Source organism: Acyrthosiphon pisum, chromosome A1 (genome assembly GCF_005508785.2).
Source record: "Acyrthosiphon pisum isolate AL4f chromosome A1, pea_aphid_22Mar2018_4r6ur, whole genome shotgun sequence".
Lineage (NCBI taxonomy): Eukaryota > Metazoa > Arthropoda > Insecta > Hemiptera > Aphididae > Acyrthosiphon > Acyrthosiphon pisum.
The window spans coordinates 125,968,271-125,989,086 of NC_042494.1; the positions used below are offsets into that span (position 1 = coordinate 125,968,271).

General features: G+C 31.6%; 1 protein-coding gene across 2 annotated transcripts in view; it reads right to left on the minus strand.

Moving 5' to 3' along the window:
- The window catches only part of LOC100163146 (tyrosine-protein kinase transmembrane receptor Ror), a 93,310-nt gene that overhangs the window by 13,830 nt on the left and 58,664 nt on the right, over positions 1-20,816 (minus strand). For both annotated transcript variants that reach the window (XM_029488259.1, XM_029488258.1), the window contains exons 2-4: positions 4,406-4,508; positions 4,290-4,333; positions 1,187-1,555 (exon numbers count right to left, since the gene is read on the minus strand). In XM_029488259.1, the coding sequence (XP_029344119.1) occupies positions 1,187-1,555; positions 4,290-4,333; positions 4,406-4,508 (516 nt within the window). The remainder of the gene's footprint in view (positions 1-1,186; positions 1,556-4,289; positions 4,334-4,405; positions 4,509-20,816) is intronic.

Genomic DNA, 20,816 nt, shown 5'->3' on the forward strand with positions numbered 1-20,816 from the left:
GCCCACTAAACAGTTATAAGGGGAGTATGCTGGTGAGCATCATCGGTTCTCCACGGTTATTCGATTGTTTAATATTTATTTTAATTGTTGACATTTGATGCAGTAGTATAATACGTATATTATTAATAATTCTAGACAAAAAAAGCTGAAGCCTGAAATGCTTCGATAATTTATACATTAGAATTTATAAATTTTTTTTATTATTATTAATTAACCCGCGGATTCTTAGGCTGTTGTGTGGTTTTTACTGTGGGGGAGCGTACTGTAAGTTTAAACACGTATGTTTTTGCTTTTGGCAGATTTTTTAGTAGGCACCCGTAGGTATCTGTCATGCCCGAACACCGTGACTTGCCCGAAGAAAAATGCCACCCGCGGCCGGCATCGAACCTGCGCCGGTGTGCGTCCGCAAATCGCAACCGACGCTTTATCCGTTTGGCCACTCCGTCCCCCAATTTATAAATTATAATAATTTTAAATCATAATATATAATACGTATCAGGCCTACAGACAAATAATTCCAGACCGACTTTTGAGTCTATATATTATCTAACGACTAGTCTCAAACATATTTTAATATACCTACTTGATAAGAATCAATACATTTGATTGTTTTTATAATATTTATCACTGGACATTGTTTACACCGAAATATATACAAATATTTTAACACGTTTGAGAAATAAAACGGTGGGATTTTAATATTTTATATAAGTCAAGTAAGTAACTCATAATATGTTTAGGATCGAAACCCAAATCCACCCCCATCCCTATATACGAGCCTGTATCATATAGGTAGTATAATATAATACTATTTGATGAGTGTGTGAGAAATGCGAGTGATTACCATCGAACGGGAGTTTTGAAAGTTAACAACAAGCAGTGGGAGGCACAACTCAGCATAAGGCATTTATCAAATAAGTGAGGGCAAAACACAAGTTTTCATATACGCTCTATATATCCACTCCCAGCACATTGAATTAATTAAAATTTAATCTTGGATTACATACCTATATAGTATATAGTATACAGGCCAATTTTTATCGATAGCAATCACTAATTATATACCTAGGTAGATCATCCAAATTAACAACGCACTCCCCTCACAGATTTTCCCCACCCTTTACTAGTACATAGATTAGTAAAAATACACAGATTATATTATAATATACACAATTTTCGAACTCACTGAAACGGTTGACTTTGACAATGAGTATTGCGGTAGACTGTATTTCCTCAATGCCGTTCGTGGCCTTGCACGTGAAAAATCCTTTGTCGTGCACCTCCAGCTTGTTGATTCGCAACCTAGACCCAAGTCCGTTCTTGTGCCTGGACTGAAATCGCTTGACCGTCAGTCGGGGCTTAGACTTTTTCTCACTGTTCCCGCCGTCACCACCACCACCGCCGCCGACGCCGTCTGATCCTCCGATCGGCACCTCGTTCATGTACCATTGGATTCTAAGTGGGGGCGGCTCACCGGTCACCTCACAGTTGAGTTTCACCGATTTGCCCGAGTCTCTCGTGATGTTGTTCAGTTGCCGGACGAAATGCATGACGCCTGTTTGGGACGACGGACAAAAATTTAAAATTGACTCATTTAAAAAAGAATAATATATTACGTAATACTAAAAAAAGATTTTAAAACCTTACGATAAAAAAAAATAATTTGAAAACCCATGATTAATTTAGTCTTAACTTATAAAGCAATATAGCACTTTTAATTGCGGCTGCAGGTGTATGTAGCAAATTCATATAATAATAGGCGATTTAATAGGCAATTACAACGAAATATTTAAATAGAAAATAGAAATTCAACAATTCACATATATATTTAAATATAAGTTTATAATTAATGGGATTATTGTTGTTGTGTAATTACGAAAATATACAGAAAAAAATGTTGTTGGAAATAACTACAATTTATTTAATAATGTACATAATACAAGTATTATGTAATATATATCAACATTTTCATACGAAATATATAACAATTTTATCTGTGCTAAAAATCAAAGCCCTAATATTTTGTCAACACAAATAATTGCAACATTATGTAAGTACATTCGCCTTTATAAAAAAAAATATTTTTCGTAATTTTTCGTAATTTTTCATTAAAATTGCCTATATAAAACTCCATAAAAAATGGGTGTATATTTGTATATTTGTCTCGATAACATTTTTATGATACTATTATTATTATCAGATAACACATATTAGTCATTACAGTATTATCTATAGTAATCCTGTATTTACTGCAAAAAAACATGTAATACATTTAAATATAATAAAAAATATAAGTATACATGTATTATTAGAATAAATTAATATATTATTATTTATTATGGTGACTATAAAAGGTGATATGATTTAAAGTATGAATGTATCAGGGGCGGCTCCAGAGCCTTGGTTAGGGGGGGGGGGGGCAACTTATAATTTCACAAAATCTTATAACAAAAAGAAAACAACAATTGAAGGGTGGAAATGCAAAAGGTGGTATTGCCAAAAACCAAAATGTTCACAAATCAAGGAAAACTGTAAAACATTTTCTGACGACTATAAACATTCAGAATAAGTTTATTTATATGTAAAAAATAAAAACTAAACGATTGACAGTGTCAAAATAAATCTACCTAAATTGTAAACATTGTTTTTAATGCTTTAAAAATTTCGTGTCAGACCAAAACGTGGTATTGCAGGTTTTGAAAAGGTAATGACAATATCACGTTTTCAAGTTGTTCCTATTTCTGTTGATACAAAACGCATTATTTCCTGCAATACCACGTTTTGAAGAAAAATGCAATATTGGCAATACCTCGTTTTGCAATGATATCAAGTATACTCCAATACTAATGACATGGGCAATAATACGTTTTGACTTGAACATGATTGAATATGTAATAGGTACCACGTTCTGCATTGACATTAAATTTGGCAATATCACATTATGCATTGAACATCAGTTTTAAAATCGATTTTATTCACATAAGTAATCGATACAATTTAATTCTGACTGCAAAATTGAATTCCTCACATTTTTTTTCCATAAGAATCGATGTTTAACTCGATTTTCGAAATTTTGGCAATACCACGTATTGCATTTGCACCCTTCAATTTTTACAACACAAATTCAAGTCGTCTATTTTTTTTATGCATTTTTTGTTAACAATATACATTTTTTATAAATACAGGCTTTAGGGGGGGGGGGCTTCTAGGGCTCCCCCTGGAGCCGCCCCTGGAATGTATATGAGATTTAAATTGTATTTCTTGGATTTTAAATTATATTAAATAAATATGCAATATATAATATAAGGTTTTGTATATTCCATCAAGCTGGGTTTTACAAAAATTAATTTTAAAAGTTGAGTTAATTAAATCGCACGATCTTAAATTATTAGTTATAGTATAACATTCAACTTCAAATGAAATACTTGTTCAGCTACACTAATTAAAACGTTAAAAATTGATCAGTTATATCTTTGTAAACTATCTTAATCTGATGAAGGTTATCGTAATATATTATAGGTATACACATTGTAGTATATAGATTGTATCATCACCAAATACGGGTACTATTATACTTAATATGTGTGTATGTTTAAGAAAATTTTGAACGTAGTATAATATATTATTTGAATATATTTCTTAGTAACAATAAAGATAAATTTACATAATATTATATCATGTAGAGATGTATATGTGTAGAGTCGTATACAAATACTGAGATGATAAAAATAATTATACTCATCAGTCATCAATGATCAAGGTTGAAATGACAAAAAAAAGGTTATTTTTTAATTTTTTATTATTGTTCTATCTTCTGTATATTTTGTATACTTTGGGTGCTATATTTTATTATACCGCCTTTAACAATTTTAGTGATTTACACACGTAGTTCTTTATATTGTTCATAATACAGAATAGATCCGTAAAATTGAATAATTCTATGTTAAACGCATATATTAAAATATATTATATAACTCTAAAAGTTAACATATTATTAATTCTATAATTCAACGAAATAGAGTTCAAAAGTTATTTATGATGCGTTCGGCGTGTGAAATGTAAATTGTACCTACATTATACACTTTATAATATATATTTAGGTTTACCTCCATAAATGCATTTGCAGTGTTTTAGAAATAAGCTTATTAATTATCTAAATTTCAAGAATATGTTTGTGAAAATATTTTAGAGAAACTCATTTTAGAACTACGCAAGATGCAAGAGATCTCAATTTAATCATTAATTTAATATTAAACAAATTAACAAATTAATTAAAAAATTAAACTTACTCGTTTTGTTCCCTTTTGGCAAAAGTACATCGGAGTTGTCAGTTCTATATGAAGTTAAAATTAATTATTATTAAAATAAACGTTATTTCTTTACAATGTAATTATCAATTTATTACTCGTAAGCAGTGGAAGAGTTTGTGTCCGTGTCATAGTCATCATAATTGGAAATGCTACTGTATTCTTCGATGTTTGGCGCCGGCTCTCCTTCGTCCGGGAAAACTGTAAAAAATAAATTGTTACAGTTGTATTTAGTTGGATACAAAAAGGCAATTACAATATAATACATATTATTATTATACATTGTTCAATATTATATTGTATTGAATTTGAATCCGTGTGTATTACAATGGTATATTTTACTGCAAATTTTACTGCAAATGCAATAAAAACGTCAAGCTATTATAGTAATGTAAAGTCGATACAATATATTGTGATGTGATGATACAGGCGCGACTTTATTACAGTCGGATTTATTTTAGGATGGGAAAAAATAATATGTTCATCGGTTGATCCTAACGGACCAACTTGGGAATGCGAAGGAGGCTGTCGCTGTCGTGTTTGTATATTTCACAGTGTAAAAACGAAAATGATAATATTATACGCAGTGAGTCAGTAACTATAGTGAAGAATTACAATTACTACACTAGTATATTATATAGTAGGTGTACACATAATAATATATAAAGAAGCGAATGTATATCGTAAACATTATTATAATAAACGTGTGATACGATACACCTAGGTATGTGTTATAAGGAATTTTTACTTTTTTACCAAATTGCAGTTTATAATTAACACGCACCACGGGTCGTGCGTTTTGTCAAGTTCAAAGCATTCGAAAGCTCAGAAAGTGAAAAGTTCAGAAACATTTTTAATTGAAATAATTTGCATTTCGCAATGTGCAAATATAATTGCATGACGTTATCATAATATAAAAAAAACTTTACACTTATATTTCTTGACAAGAAATGTCACACCGGATTTTTCCGTGTGCGAATCGATTTAAAAGTTTAAGTACATTATATTATGCTGTAGTGTATTTGCACCGATTCCAAAAAAATGCTATTTGTGAACACAAAAGTTTGAATCACCGTGTAATAAAACTAAAATATTTTTTTTTTTCAATAACTCTCGTCGATGACTGTTAATAGTTTGGTTGTCACTTGCTAAGATGGCAGACAAGTTATTAACAACGAATTTGAACACACAAACAACATATTATAACATTTTGTACTATATCATATATTATATAGTTATAGAGGAGATATATTATATTGTATGGATATAAAAACAACTTTAATTTAAAGTAAAAATGGATTGCAAACGAAAATGAACCATTTAAATGTTATACCTAAAGGGAAACGAGGGCGTTGGAGTTACCGTGTTATGTGTAAATGTAAAATATAATATACCGTATAGGTGTGCATTTTTAGGATGATTCGTTACCAGCTATACAGAATATAGATATCGGGTACCTATATAGCTACTATAATATTGTGTACTACAAATAATAATATGTCAGTAAGATGCATTTTTCGAGGCTATGTGTAGGTAGGTATAATAGGTACGTGTCCTATATTATTTGTGGGTCATATACTACTATACTCCCATTATGGATGTATATAAATCGTATACCGTTAAAAGTGTTATATTTTGAGTTAGAAAAACGATAACAAAAAAAAACCCCAACACCACAAAACCCAAACTATACATCCCAGTGCGCGTACAACAACAACAATAATGGATGGTACCAGTCTATAAAATTATTGACGTGCCCTTAAGCAACCAGGTGTCACGGCCACCACTATGCGCTATACGCCTATATACCTATATCCACTCCATCTGCAGTATTTTATTGGACATCTGTCAACAGGACAAAAGTCGAAGCGTATACCATGAATATTCTCCCGAAATGACGACACGCAGTGCTGTTATATAGTGAAATAATAATATAATACACGGTGATGGACACGAAGAGTTAACAACAATACGGGCTGCAGCCTGCAATACGTACCTACGTACAAAATATAATACAATAATAAACTCGTACATCAGACTGTATAATAATATTATAAAGTAAGTATTAGTATTATTGTATATTTTTGTGTATATAGTGTATTTACGTGCATATATGTGTGTGTGTTGTGTGTCTGTTTTTAATCGGGTGTGTTCCCATGAATAAAACGAGGACAATGCACTGTCCACTGGCCCTTATAGATCGCACCCAAACCGTATAGTAAGTACGTGTGTAGAAAACATTTTAGATGGTGGTGAGATTGTAACGATAATAATTATACTTTTGTAGTTTAGAAATAGAACGTGGAACATATAATAATAATAATAATAATAATAATAATGAAATAATGAATAATGAGTGGCGTATAGAGTGACACGAACCTATATAAACGTGTAACAGATTGACACGCTGGACTATTTATTATTGATCATGTAATATCATGATGTCCACGCTTACACTATATTATGTCATTATAATTAATAATAATACCTACCATAATATATTGTTCACTCTTACGAACAGTATACAATATTATTATATTGTACCTATGGACGTTAGTTGTATATACCATGCTCATTGTCGAAAGTCGATGTATCATATTATTATTTATCATATTATTATGTATCATATTATTAATATTACTAGCTGCCCGACCGGAAGAAATAATTTTTTTATAATTTAATTTAAAAACATATGACTATTTTTTGGCTATACAAATAATATAATATAATTACATATTGTAGTTATTGTTATTGCTAATTTCTAAAAATTATATATTCTACATTTTGAATTCAACCACTGGAGTGGTAAATTTTATTCTTTTTATTATAGAATAGAGATAAGGTAGAAAAAAATGTAACAATAAATTATTTGTTCAATGAATAATATATATTTCAAATGGAAAAATGCAAGTGCAAACAAATAAATAAATAAATAAATAATAATAATAATAAATAAACAAACAAACCGGTTTCCTTCGTCTTCAAAATCAAGTTAGATTCTTATATATATAGATTATAAACCTATTTACAATTTTCGATAGGTAAAAAAGGCTCCTAACAATAAATAAATTAACGGTTATTCAATTATTGTACCTATTCGTTACGGATAGAAATACTTGCGCGACTAAATGACTTTTATATTGTGGATCGGGGTGGCTTACCCCCATCTACAGAAATTTCAGGAGTCCAACTTTGTCAGTTAAAATCCAGATTAACTATGGTTTTTTTGTATAACCAGCCTTTGATAAAAACCTTAATTGAAATGTACACCGAATATATCAATTTCTATATAGGTACTGCATTTAATACGTGTCTGCGACCTATAGCAACTCTGCGAGTAACCGTAACAAATCAATCGACTAAAACCTTTGCATTCCTAAATTTAACGAATTCGTTTCATCAAGTTAAAAGAAAAACCTTCAAAGGGTTCCACATAACCACAAAAACCCTCGTATCGCCGGACCCGTTACTAAATAAATCTCGGTTGATCCACCCGGACATTGGCACATCTCAAAAGAAATTGCCTGCAGTAGAAATACTACCTGTATAATATTATTATGTAGCATTTTAATATATTTTATCTCAACTGTCCAGTATCCATAAACTTCTTAGTACCAGGTGGTCCTTCTTCTCTAGTCTGTCATTTTCAGTATATTATTAACTACTAACATTACATTTATACATAATTGTATTATAAAAGTAGTGAGTACTTATATAATTTAAAGAATAAATATTTGTAAACAGTTTATTTTTATTAAAAAATTAACTAATTAAAATTATGTTGTTTCTTGTACCTACATTTTACGATATCACTTTCTGTTTTTTTATTCATATTTATTATTTAAACAAATTATTTTATTTTTCAAGGGTTGCAAAAAAAAATGTCCAACGAAATGTTTTTACTAGTTTACTTTCAAGTTATTAATTCTAAAGCATTTTCTTTCATTTATATATAGCTTTAAGGTAAAATCACTGGACCGTAAATTATGTGACCTTTATACGTGTGTAGTCCTTTATTCTGATTTAAAATTCTGCATTTGGCAGTTTTACTCAGCGGTCTCGGTAAATGAAAATTTCAATTGTTCTCAAGTGACATGCACAGCTTATAATACACGATAAATGATAATAAGCCTTTGAGTTGAGTAAAAATTTCCTAACAAAATATTTTTTGAAAATAAGTATTTTTAAACAATAATATGTTATACTTGAATCTTTTTTTTTTTTTGTTAAAAAAGTTTTAATTAAAGATTCTTGTACAGAAAATCGTGGATATTAAAATATATATATTAAATTAATTCGTATAGGTAATAATAGATTATGGTGTATGATTATTGATTAAATAATTGTATTATACTCTCAAGTATAATAGAATATCTTAAAAAATACCAGATATTATATTTTTAAATTTCCAGCCTTATTCTTTTTTGAAATAATGAATGTGGGTTAAAATAAAAATAAACATATTATACCTAGTAATATAGAATGAAAATAAATACAGTTTTTTTAGTATTACCTATATTATAACTTATAAGTATAATAATAATAATTTTACACAAAATCTCAACATTTTTATAAATGTACGGACAAACATAATAATGATAACTATGGTTAATAAAATGCATATTATAAGACAATATAGTCAAATTATGTACATAAGAATACATGATATACCTGTTTTTCTTGTGAATGAGTATAATTTTTTTAGCAAAAATATTTTTTAATCATATTGTGTTCGTTTTGCTGAATATTATAAAAATAATGGTGTTTGTACAAATACAAAAAAATTGAGACTATAACCATAACGAAAAAAATGTCACGAAGTGCAATGTTAGATTTAGCAACGTGGACAAGTTTAAAAAATATGAGATATTATAAAACAACGTTTTCCCGTGGGATTAATATCGAACGTGTGTGTGGTTCAAAAATCGAGTGTGATAATCTGGAAATAAGTCGATTTTTTGTATAAATAAATAAGTACACCATGTATAATATTGCCAATCGATTATATCTCGCACTCGTTGTCTATGTTCTCTAATACATTTACGTATATTAATATATTATATATATATGCTCATAAAAGAGTAGTGCAGATGACATGCAGTATAGTAACTACTATAGTACCAATCTATAATAGTATAGTAGTAGAAGTGCAAGCGGAGAGTCACCAATATAATATTTTATTACAAGAATTTTATGTAAGGATAGTCTTAAACTATACATGTGTTTCTATACACAGGAACAAAATTAGTAAATTTGATGATGTCAAACACTAATTTTTTTTTATTTACCTTAAAGATAATATTTAAAAAAAAAATTATAAACGGCTATTATTTATTAATTTAAGCGTACAATATAGATCAGGAAAATTTAAATACGAATAATACACCTAGTCTTAGAATATTATCCTGTCGACTATAGGCACCAACACCCGTAATATTATATTCTTTATAGAAATATATAATATTACGGGTGTTGGTGCCTGTGGTATGAGTATAACGGAAAAGATCCGGTATATTATTCGTATTTAAATTTTTTATTGCAATATTCGATTTATATATATTTTTAAATTCATCTCACATTATGATTTTATATGTACATATTATTATGTCTAATAATTCAGATAACGCATCTAAAAATATTTTTTTTTATCCCTATACTTTCGATTTGCAATTCATTCTATTTGTAATGTGACAATATTAATATTTACAAAACACGCATTCTGCATGTCCTAAACTGTGAAAGGGTCTGAGGGTATACAGCCCGATCTGCGCGGATAGGTCGCCGCGCCTGCCATCGACGTGGACGACGATGATGTGTCATCATTGCCGCACGCGGTGTATAACTCACTCTCTCAAACCCCGCAGGGTGTATACGAGTGTTTGTGTGTATATACGTGTATATACGTGTATATGATTGACACTATCAAACGGCTGGCATCACCACATATTACGTTTTCATCCCTTTTCAGAGAAAAAAACCACCCCTCCTCTTTATACCCGTGATTATCTCTCTCTCTCTCACTCTATCTATTTATGTATATAATGTATATATAATATATATGTCTAAATGTGTTTAGATATATAAGTTTTAAGGTTTACTCGCCGTCTCTCCAGGTCCGTACCATAATAAATATTTTGTCGGAGGATAATCCCAATAAACGAGCTCCATAGCACGTATATCCACGTATAGCTGGTATAATACACTGAAAACGAAATCTCTGTAAAATATTTGTCTCGGACAGATGCTTATCACACACACACACACACACCATAATAATAAATATACGCAACCTTACATACATATATATATATATATAATATACGGGTAATAATGTATGCAACCCGAGATATTATTATGCGCATATAATGTGTTAATATCCCCAGAAACGAGTTGATATCTCTCCTCCGGCACACGACGATGCTCCCTGTGATATACCTTCCACGCGGTCGGCTATACGGGGGGGGGGGGGACATACGCAGGACCCGTACCAGAGGGTGCACACCAAGTACAACGAAAGCGCAACAATATTGTATAATATAACCTATAGTGGTGTGCACACGACGTGCAGACGTGCAGTGTATTATAATAATAATATGTCACGCGCCCGTCGACTATACCAATACACGATACAACCACGGTGCAATATCGTGCGATTAGATAAGAGTAATTTATATTTATCGCATATTACCTATATATACACGTAGAATGTTAACCAACGCAAATATTGGGGGTTTAACCGATTCTTAACACAATATTATACAACATATTATTATCATTATGTAAATGATATTTGATAATGTCTTTTTTAAACCGGAACGCGCGCGCATTGGCGTGCGCGGCTTTTGTTATTATAGCTTTAGCGTATTGTGTGTACATATCTGTTTTTGGTTAATGTTTTTATTCGCAACTCTTTCGAAAAACTTAAAACGTTATTCATATTATGTCATTTTACTTTATTATTATTATTATTATTATTATTGAAATCGACCGTGGCATATTATAATAATATATATTTAACGATTTTTGTCGATTATACAGAAACGCGTAGGTAAATATATTTGTTTATACGGTTGGGGATTTTCAACTCCGTTTAATCGCTTTTTTGTGTTCTTTTATGCATACATTCCTACACATTAAGTTTTCCGTATGAAATTGAAACCATGCAACTCAGCTGTTATTTGACAGTTTTCTAGGTATGTTCTTCTGTATTGCTAATGCCTAATCTTGATTCTTGAAATCGTAAGGTTTATAATGATGTGAGCATACGGGGATTTGCCTCTGATGATGACTTATATTGGTTGTGATTAAAAATCCACATTTAATTTCAAAATCTGATGACGTTATATCAAAGTCGAGTATTGTTTTGAAGTATAATAATATTGAACTGTAAAAAATTTTTTTTTTTTAAATTGTTAACAACTTAAAATAACAACAATCCTGTACCAGATGTCTTACTTCGGTGCGTTGACTCTAAAGTTTGTTGCACTTTTCTCCTCGTAAGTATTTATTTTTCTCTCGAAAATAAACTTCATATTATAATAACTTACATGCACTACATTTGTAGGAGGGGATACGTATATAATATAAAATAACGGTTATAACGACAAATCGATTTTTATGTTTATCGACAACCGTCGACCGATAATAATAATAATAATAATAATAATAATAATAATAATAATAATAATAATAATAATAATAATAATAATAATGCTTGTAAACAGTATATTATAATATTATCGTTATTTTGAAGCATCATCAATAATATATAATATTATGTATAATGTATAAGGTATATCTTATACATATTTTATAAACGTACATAATATTATATATTATATTAATTGCCGAGCATTGCGATGTCGTATGTAGGTAGTACCTATGTGTGTATACATATTATAGCTAACAAGCGAGTTATACAAGGCTTCACGTTTTGTAACAACCGTGAAATTGGAGAAAAAAATAAAATGTACCTAACGTCGACTCATCCATTTGAGAATACTTGTACGTATATTGTGTTATATAGTGTAATTATTTTTAGTCTGCAGAGGCTATACAGACCACGACAAGTGTATATAGTATAATACATACATAATATATAAACTGTATAGGGGTGGCCAAGGGGAGGAGGGCTATCTTTTGAGAATGAAAAAATAAATATAATATACCTACCGTATACCTCTGTATATGTATATATTATATATTAACGCTGTACTATTAATACGTAATCTATTGGATGACTGGATGAGGTAGCAGTAGACGGGTTTATACGTTATAGCACGTACATGAGGAGTGCGACCGACGAGATCATTTAAATTGAAAATAAACATAGAGCGGAGAGATAAACCAACACTTGCAAGATTTATAGACTTAGGCCTCCGCGCTGTATATTAATAATAAAAAAATAATGATGGGCACAGTCGCGGAGCTCTTAATATCAACAAATTGTGATAGGTGGACATAATTGTTATCTCCACGGCTGTAAATCATACATCGTATAATATTTTATAGGTATGTAGGTATAGCTAAACGTCAGGGGCATACATATTATTTGTATGTAAATATTAATTTATATAATAGAATGGAAAAAAGTGGATTATTGTAATATAATATATAATAATATAAGAGTGAAAAATATGTAAAATAAGTACCTATAATATCCGTCGACACTATTTAAGGAGAATAATAAATAATAATATATTATACTTGTAGTCCGCCGCCACACCCTTCCACTATAATAATTCCATTTGCGCTGCAACACGTGCACGTCCATTTAATAATTACACCCCAACGTCCGTACAGCAAAAATTAAGATAGTTAAAGACCTTGTTATATATCGATAAATAATATTATAAGATCATGTTGTAATATAATATATATCTACGAGATGAAACCTACGTGTTTTAAATCGGTTGTACAGAATTATTATAGGTTGGAAAAAAACTGAATAAAGCGCGAAAATGTTGTTTAAAATATGATTCGTGTGACATTTTTATGTTTATATGAACCTACCTATACATTATAATAAACTGTGCCATGATTTAATTTTTATAATGTACATTAAATAGTACGATTATGCAGTTTGCGTAAGACTATATAGGTACCTACGAGTAGATTATATTTTACATTATATTTTTATATTGCATACAATATGTACTTTAAATGTGTTTCCAGTGCGTTGTAAAATTAACTGTTTTATATAAATATATAATTATATATTATTATATAATTTAGCCAATTTAAGATACTTGTGTAGTCCTGCCAGCTATACCGTCACTGTTCTTAATACACACTTACCATTAAATGAATAATTAGATACCGAGCCCAGGAACGTATTTGTCAAAACCTACATCCCGCTTGGGCCACCTGTGCTTTAAATTGAGTTACATGACGTGATCCTTTAATATTTCATTCACCCCCACAGCAACCAAATTTAATGCCGTTGTAATCCTTCTGCAGGGGTATTTAGCTTTTAGTCCTCCCAAATTAGGTTTTTAGTGAAATTTAAAAGCTACATAATGTTTTTTCCCCTATATAGTTCCCTTTATATATTTTTTTAAATAACACGAGAGCACATAATACTTTTAAATTTAAAATCGTTTATATAATATAGCAGGTACACCAGATTATAATATAAATAATAAATATATTAATATGTACGCATATACCTACGGGACTTTGGAAGAGCAGAAATTACTTAAGCACCCCCATAATTTACTATGCATAATATGTAAGGTCTACGGCTGCACAATATTCGAAAACAACTTGAAATTGGTATTTAACTTTTGTGTAGTTTAAATATTATTATTCGCTTTGATTTTTGTTTGGAAATACGCACGAGCGGTATTGTATTGTAAGACGCCGATAGCTTTATAGAACGGTTTCGATGACACACACGCAACTTTCACTATAATTTCGACACCCTCCGATATAAAGTTTGTCAGTTCTCAAAGAAAAACAAGACCGAATTTTGAGGCACTCTGTGCTGCAGTCTATAATATAATATGAAATAATACAGGGCTGTGATATGAGTGTATAGATATAAAAATATTGATTTTCTTTTTATCTCCACCCTTAAAGTTTTGGGGACTGACAATATAATATTACACTGCATGCAGCCGCCAACTCTTAGGACGAATGAGAAAAATACCTAATCATTATCTTTGACACTACAGGATATTGTCGTGCGAACGCGCTGATATGTGTACCTATATCTGTCACCGACTGGAGGAAACCCACACACCGGATGTCGAGACGAAAAACAATTAATACAATATTATTTATCTATCCTAAAATATGTATCGCCACGCTTTGCAAATTCGACGTGTTGAAATATGGTCCCCACAGTTGTTATAATATAGAAAACACACACATGCACACAATATAAAATACATAATAAATTATACATAAAATATGTGCACATTGTTTATATATTTAAATGAATCTAATTAATTCAAGGGTCGTTTTCGTGGTTAATCAATTTGTATACTACACGCGTTCGAAAAATGGAATTTTTTTTTTTAATAAAATCTGTTTATGATTTGATTACATTAACCGCATATAATATACGTAATATAAGCAGCTATTAACCGCAATTGACTATACGAATACGAATAAATAAAACGAACACAATCGAAACTATAATTTCCATAATAATATGACTGTGCAGCGTTATATTATACATAATATATAATAAGTAATAACTGACTAAAAGCGGGTACGCCTAGAACCGTTGTCAGCCACAGATATTTCCAGCTCGTACCTTCACACCGTAGTTTGGTGACTGGTAAGTACCTATAGGCTATAAGTACATATACACTGCAGCTGTAGCCCAGAACAATAGTTGCAGTAAATATATTCACGTACAGCGGGTGTGTTATTTTTCCGTAGAGCCGTCAATGTACACGCGGGACTGTTCGATATTTTTCTGAAGTACTTACGACGCCACACGCCTCAATAATATTTCTAGACCACCCCAGGAACGGATAGCAATTATTTATTTTGACGGATGACGCGCGGTAGGTAGATACACGGACATGACGAATTCTTTTTCCACCCTTCCGTGCATGCATTGTCTTCTCGTCGCCGGGTGTTTAAATTATTCACTCAGTACTCGGAAACATTTTAGCGACGACTGACGCCCCCGTTGACCGTTAATAACACTCCCTCTTTTAGGAAAAAAAATTAAACAAATAATAATGATATATATACCGCTACTCATCAACCGTAACAAATAATAATATATTTTATTATATGGCTCACAATTATTACTCGCAGGTTATTTGCTTATGATTTCAGGTAAAGTCCTCCATCGTAAAATGTAAAGTGAATACAGAGCGAGATAATATTATATGCATAAAACAGCTTTTATCACGTCTGGATTTAGGCGCGAACTACATTATATTGTAACTTTTTTCAATCGACGCAATTCAAATAAAATGTACCTCTATACGAGGGCACACGGTTATATACGTCATGATAATCAATTAATTTTAATTTAATCACGAAGATTATTATAATATTGTTTAATAGATACTGATATAAAAAATATGATATACAACATATGTTTTAATGATTTTATAGACCCACGCGTTTAGGAAAATCGGGAAAGCATAATAAGTTATAATCATACATTATACATTATATACCTACGCCAAGAGCGTAGCGCCTTCCTCTCGCGACACATGCCGCGAGTTCCCACCGTCGTCTAAATAATATGCTTTTTGTTTTAGTCGTCACGCGGTCTCGAAATCCTCAATACGTGTTCAACGTCGATTTCCGCGTCGCCCCCAAAAACTCTTTTCGAACGACTAAATAATATTATTTATAATATGACGATGGATGTGTGCACACTCCACACGATGCCGACGAGTGCGTGTGATGACTATTTGTTCAGCTGCCTCCGCCGTCGAGTACTTATATTCTCGTGAAAATGGGGTAAGTGCTCCGGTGGCCGTCACCGGGACGAAGGAGAGATGACGGCTGAAGAATAGGAAGGGGAGGGAAGAGAAGAAAGAGTCAGAAAAAAAAATGAGAGAGACAAATTCAATAACATAAATACACTTTGTGGTCTATTGTTAAAAACTGTCCGAGGAAAGGGGAAAAAATCATGATAATTGAATTAGACGTGTGCGAGGGCGTCGCCGTGCGCGCGACACTAGAGACTACAGATAAGGGACAGGGAGAAGAGAAAAAAAGGTAAAATAGTAACGTTACATCGGGTTTTCTTTGTATTAACAATAATATTATCCTTTTCTCAAAATTTATCGAAGGGTTAGAAGAGGGAAAAAATAATGAAATAAAATATAGTTGCTCACGCACACACTGCGCACACACGGTCGCTGCAGTCATCATCGTCTATAAACTATATGTTTTATTATATTATAATAATTTATACACTCGAATCTCGCTTTTACCTTTACATACGACGGTAACACACATGCACACACACACAAGCACACACAGTGTATATTTTTTTACCAATTTAGAAACGAACACAAAACATATACGATACCGACGGCCAGACAGCAGTTCGGGTCACGGGCGATTTTTCATTTTTAACGATGTGTGCCCATGCGGGATACCGGCCGAATATATTTACATGCACACTGCAGCAGTGCCGCGGACGTCGTCGTAATAATACATATATATATATATATATATATATGTATATAATATTCACATCGGGGTCCACGTAATATTATTATACACGTGTGTGTGTGCGTGTACACGACAGCAAAATATAATATCGTAACAAAAACAACATGTACCCGGCCAGACGCTGACGCACGCACGCACGCATGCGATCGCCCGAGACTCCTCGACAACCGTTTCTCGACGTACTATTACGGTGCCCATTAATATTAACGACGTTTAAATCGAGAACACGTTTGCCATGTCTAGGAGGGGGGTATGGGTGGCAGTATTACGTTCGATCACAGGGCAGCGGAAATAAAAACGCGCGAAAATCATCTCGGGGTCAGCCCTGTGCATATCGTGCATACCGTGTCACCACCGCGACCATGTCGACGACAATGACGAAAAAATATTATAATGTAATAACACCAAACGGTAATTCACGCTCGAATACGCTCGCGTACTGCGATGATAATAATATTATTATCATATATCTCGGCGGAGGCGGCACGCGCGACCTTTCGTGTAATTAGATTTTCGAAATATTCTCGTCGCTTCTGTTGCCGCTGCTCTTCAATGGTCGCGATGATTGCACGCTGCAATTTTGCGTCTCATTGTGCTCCGCGAACCGGCCGAGCAAATTGAATTTCCGTCTCCGTACTCACATCTCAGTCTCTCCACCGCTGCTGACCTACCGATACGAAAAACTCGACGTTTTATCACGAAATATAAAAATAATAACGTTAAACCTGTGACAAAATAGAAAAAGGTTACGTCAGCAACTTTGTGGTTTTATGCTGCCCTACGCGATAGTATTTACTATTTATCCTATCATATTATGTGCGAGCGTTAACTGCAGTTCCCAACTACCCTGCAGGGACGGGCCGCAGGAGTCTGAATGTATGACACTGCAGGGCAACAATATTACAATATTAGACTAGCAGTCGACAGTCAGCAGTCAGCATTCAGTTAATTTGTCCGATATTTAAAAATTTGGCATTTCAAAAGTCAGTAGGTAAATTTAGAGACTATACCCGTGGGAGGAGGGTCATGATTTTTTTTAAAGATCATCCCTAGAACTACTTTATGACGGAAACGGACATGTACCCTGAACTATATTTTATATAGTTTACTTATATTTTATTTAGGCAAGTACCAACCTGTGCGATTGAGGTGGCCCTAGGCCGTGGTTTGAGTAAGACGTTTTAGTAAGTACGCGGTCGTCTATAGTTGTGCGATATACGCGAGAGTGTGATAATGTGCAATACGCGTGTAATATGTGTTATACCTATTTAATATGCCGACGGCTGCAATTATAATCGTAAGCACGTTATAATGGGTCATCGCGGTTCGACGAACTCGCCCTTAAACGGGTCGTGGTCCTTATGCGCAAATGGCGGAGTATGAAATCATATTATATATAAAAGTATACCTAACTATAATATTATGTACGACGACAAGCAGTAGCAGCAGCAGTAGCGGCGGATTACGCGGAATCGATTTGAATTTATAATATACCGCGGCGAGTATGTATGTATACTGTATATATGTATATTATACATCTCAAGTACGAAAGCGGATCGAAAAAACAGATGAACGAGACCAACGCGCTACATAATATATACAATAATGTATATAATATGTATGTACAGCCATGTATACACGTATCTATATATAGTACTCGGGGCAGGTTTTTGCGCCGGACCGGATCATCATTGGAGTGCGTAAAGGCAAAAGAGGTACCTACCTACCTACTGCCTACATACGTGATTAATTTCTCAATCAATTCCGTCTATATGCCTCTGTTGCGACGTTATTCGCGAAATAATATTAATTTTATACGATATCTATCTGCGAATACACAACTATAATGTATATTATTATTCGTGTCCTGTACTCCTGTAGTTACGGAAACAATAAATATTATCGTTGGTCGCAAACGTTATAAGTTTAGGACATTTAGATATATACTGTAGTCGAGTCGCATTCAGGGTTAGAATATTAAATTGTAGTACTTATATACATAAGGCCAATATAGGTAAACATCAAAATAAACTCAACCAATCGTATACCTATATAATAATCATCTGCGCTGTATAAAGTATATTATCTATAAATTATATAATCGCGAATAATGCGAATCATGAATACTAAATATTTACCCGGAACGCATTGTTGTCTGTTTCGTTTATATTTCGTTTATATTTCAACTTTTAGTTGATCACTCTAGTATGAGGTTCCCAAACTGTGGGTTGCGATTATATTTTTGGTGGGTCGCGCTATAATTTGATATAATACATATTTTTCGTTGATGTTCAAAGTTCAAATACAGTTTTTCGTTAATCGTTATCTGCGAGATTGACGATTGAGAGTTTACAGCACCGTATCAAAACAGATTAATAGTTATACCTATTGAAAAGAAAGCGATTTATCTGAAACAAATTAGTGTTAGTAAGTACCTCAATACCTAAATTCCTAAAAAAAAAAAGGTGGGTAAGTGGATGTCGCTCTGCTGTACAGTAGGTTACAAGTGGGTCACTGTATAATGGATAGTATTAAATTTGAATTCAATGATATAATATCACTGTATAAGAAAAACGATTCTGAGCGGTGACGGTATGTCAGTCTAGGGTATAAGACATAATATTATATTATAGTCTATAGTATTTAAAAACAATTGACCTATAATAAATTCCAAATTAAATCATATCATAATATCTATTAGTACTTATAACACGTTATACATCAACAACAAACCGTGATACTATCATAGATATATATAGTATACTTTAGAAGTTTCAAGTATACCCAAGAATAATATTATACAATCACAACAAAATAACTAAAATAGTTATTCTAGGTTTTTAATATGTAATTTCGTCCAAATTTGTACTTAAAAAGACTATAAAAATAAACTGTGTAAATGTATTTTTTAGATTTTTCGGTAACAGAATTAATTACTTACGTGGAATCTTGTTTTAAATTTTCAATTCTTAGATACAAAAGTTGAACATTTTATAAATTTTTAACTACAAAATAATTTTTCAAATTAAAATTTGATAAATTTTGTCAAAATTCGATCTTTAAATGCTTATGAAAAAAAATTGTGCCTATGTATTTTTAATATTTTTCAACTGATATTGTAACAATATATCAGGAGCTTTGTATTAAATTTTTACCCTTTTTGGCCCAACAGATAAAACTTTATTGATATTTATAGAAAAAAAAACTAAAAAAATTGAAAACTGAAAATGTCCGTAAACAGCTCAAAAAGAGTCAAAATATTTTCAAAATTGTATGGTGTATAGGAAATGCTAATATAAACGTTCAATAAAATTTTCATGTATCTACAGTTATTCGTTTTTGAATTACAACAAAATAAGGAAATCGCTATATGAGAAATCGAGTGAATATCCAATGTTGTAAAAATTTGAATTTCAAACGATCATAAAAATTTAATTTGACTTTCTTATAGATATTTTTTGCTTGATAAAGGTAGATAATCTTATAAGGAATCTTGTATTACATTTTCATATCTTAGATTTAAAAAGAAAAATTTTTATGAATTTCTAACTCGAAATAATTTGCAAATTTTCGTGATTTTTCCATATTTTGTCGTTTTTTGCACTTTAAATGCTTATAAAAAAAAACTGTGACTAACGATTTTTAATATTTTTCATCTGCCTTTGAAAAAATATACTAGGAGCCTTCTATTAAATTTTCAAGGTTTTTTATCCAACAAATAAAATGTTATTGATATTTTTAGAAAAAAAACTAAAAAAAAAAATGGAAAATGAAAATGTCCGTAAGAGCTCAAAATAAATCAAAATATTTTGAAAATGTTATGGTGTATAGAAAATGCTAAGATAAATA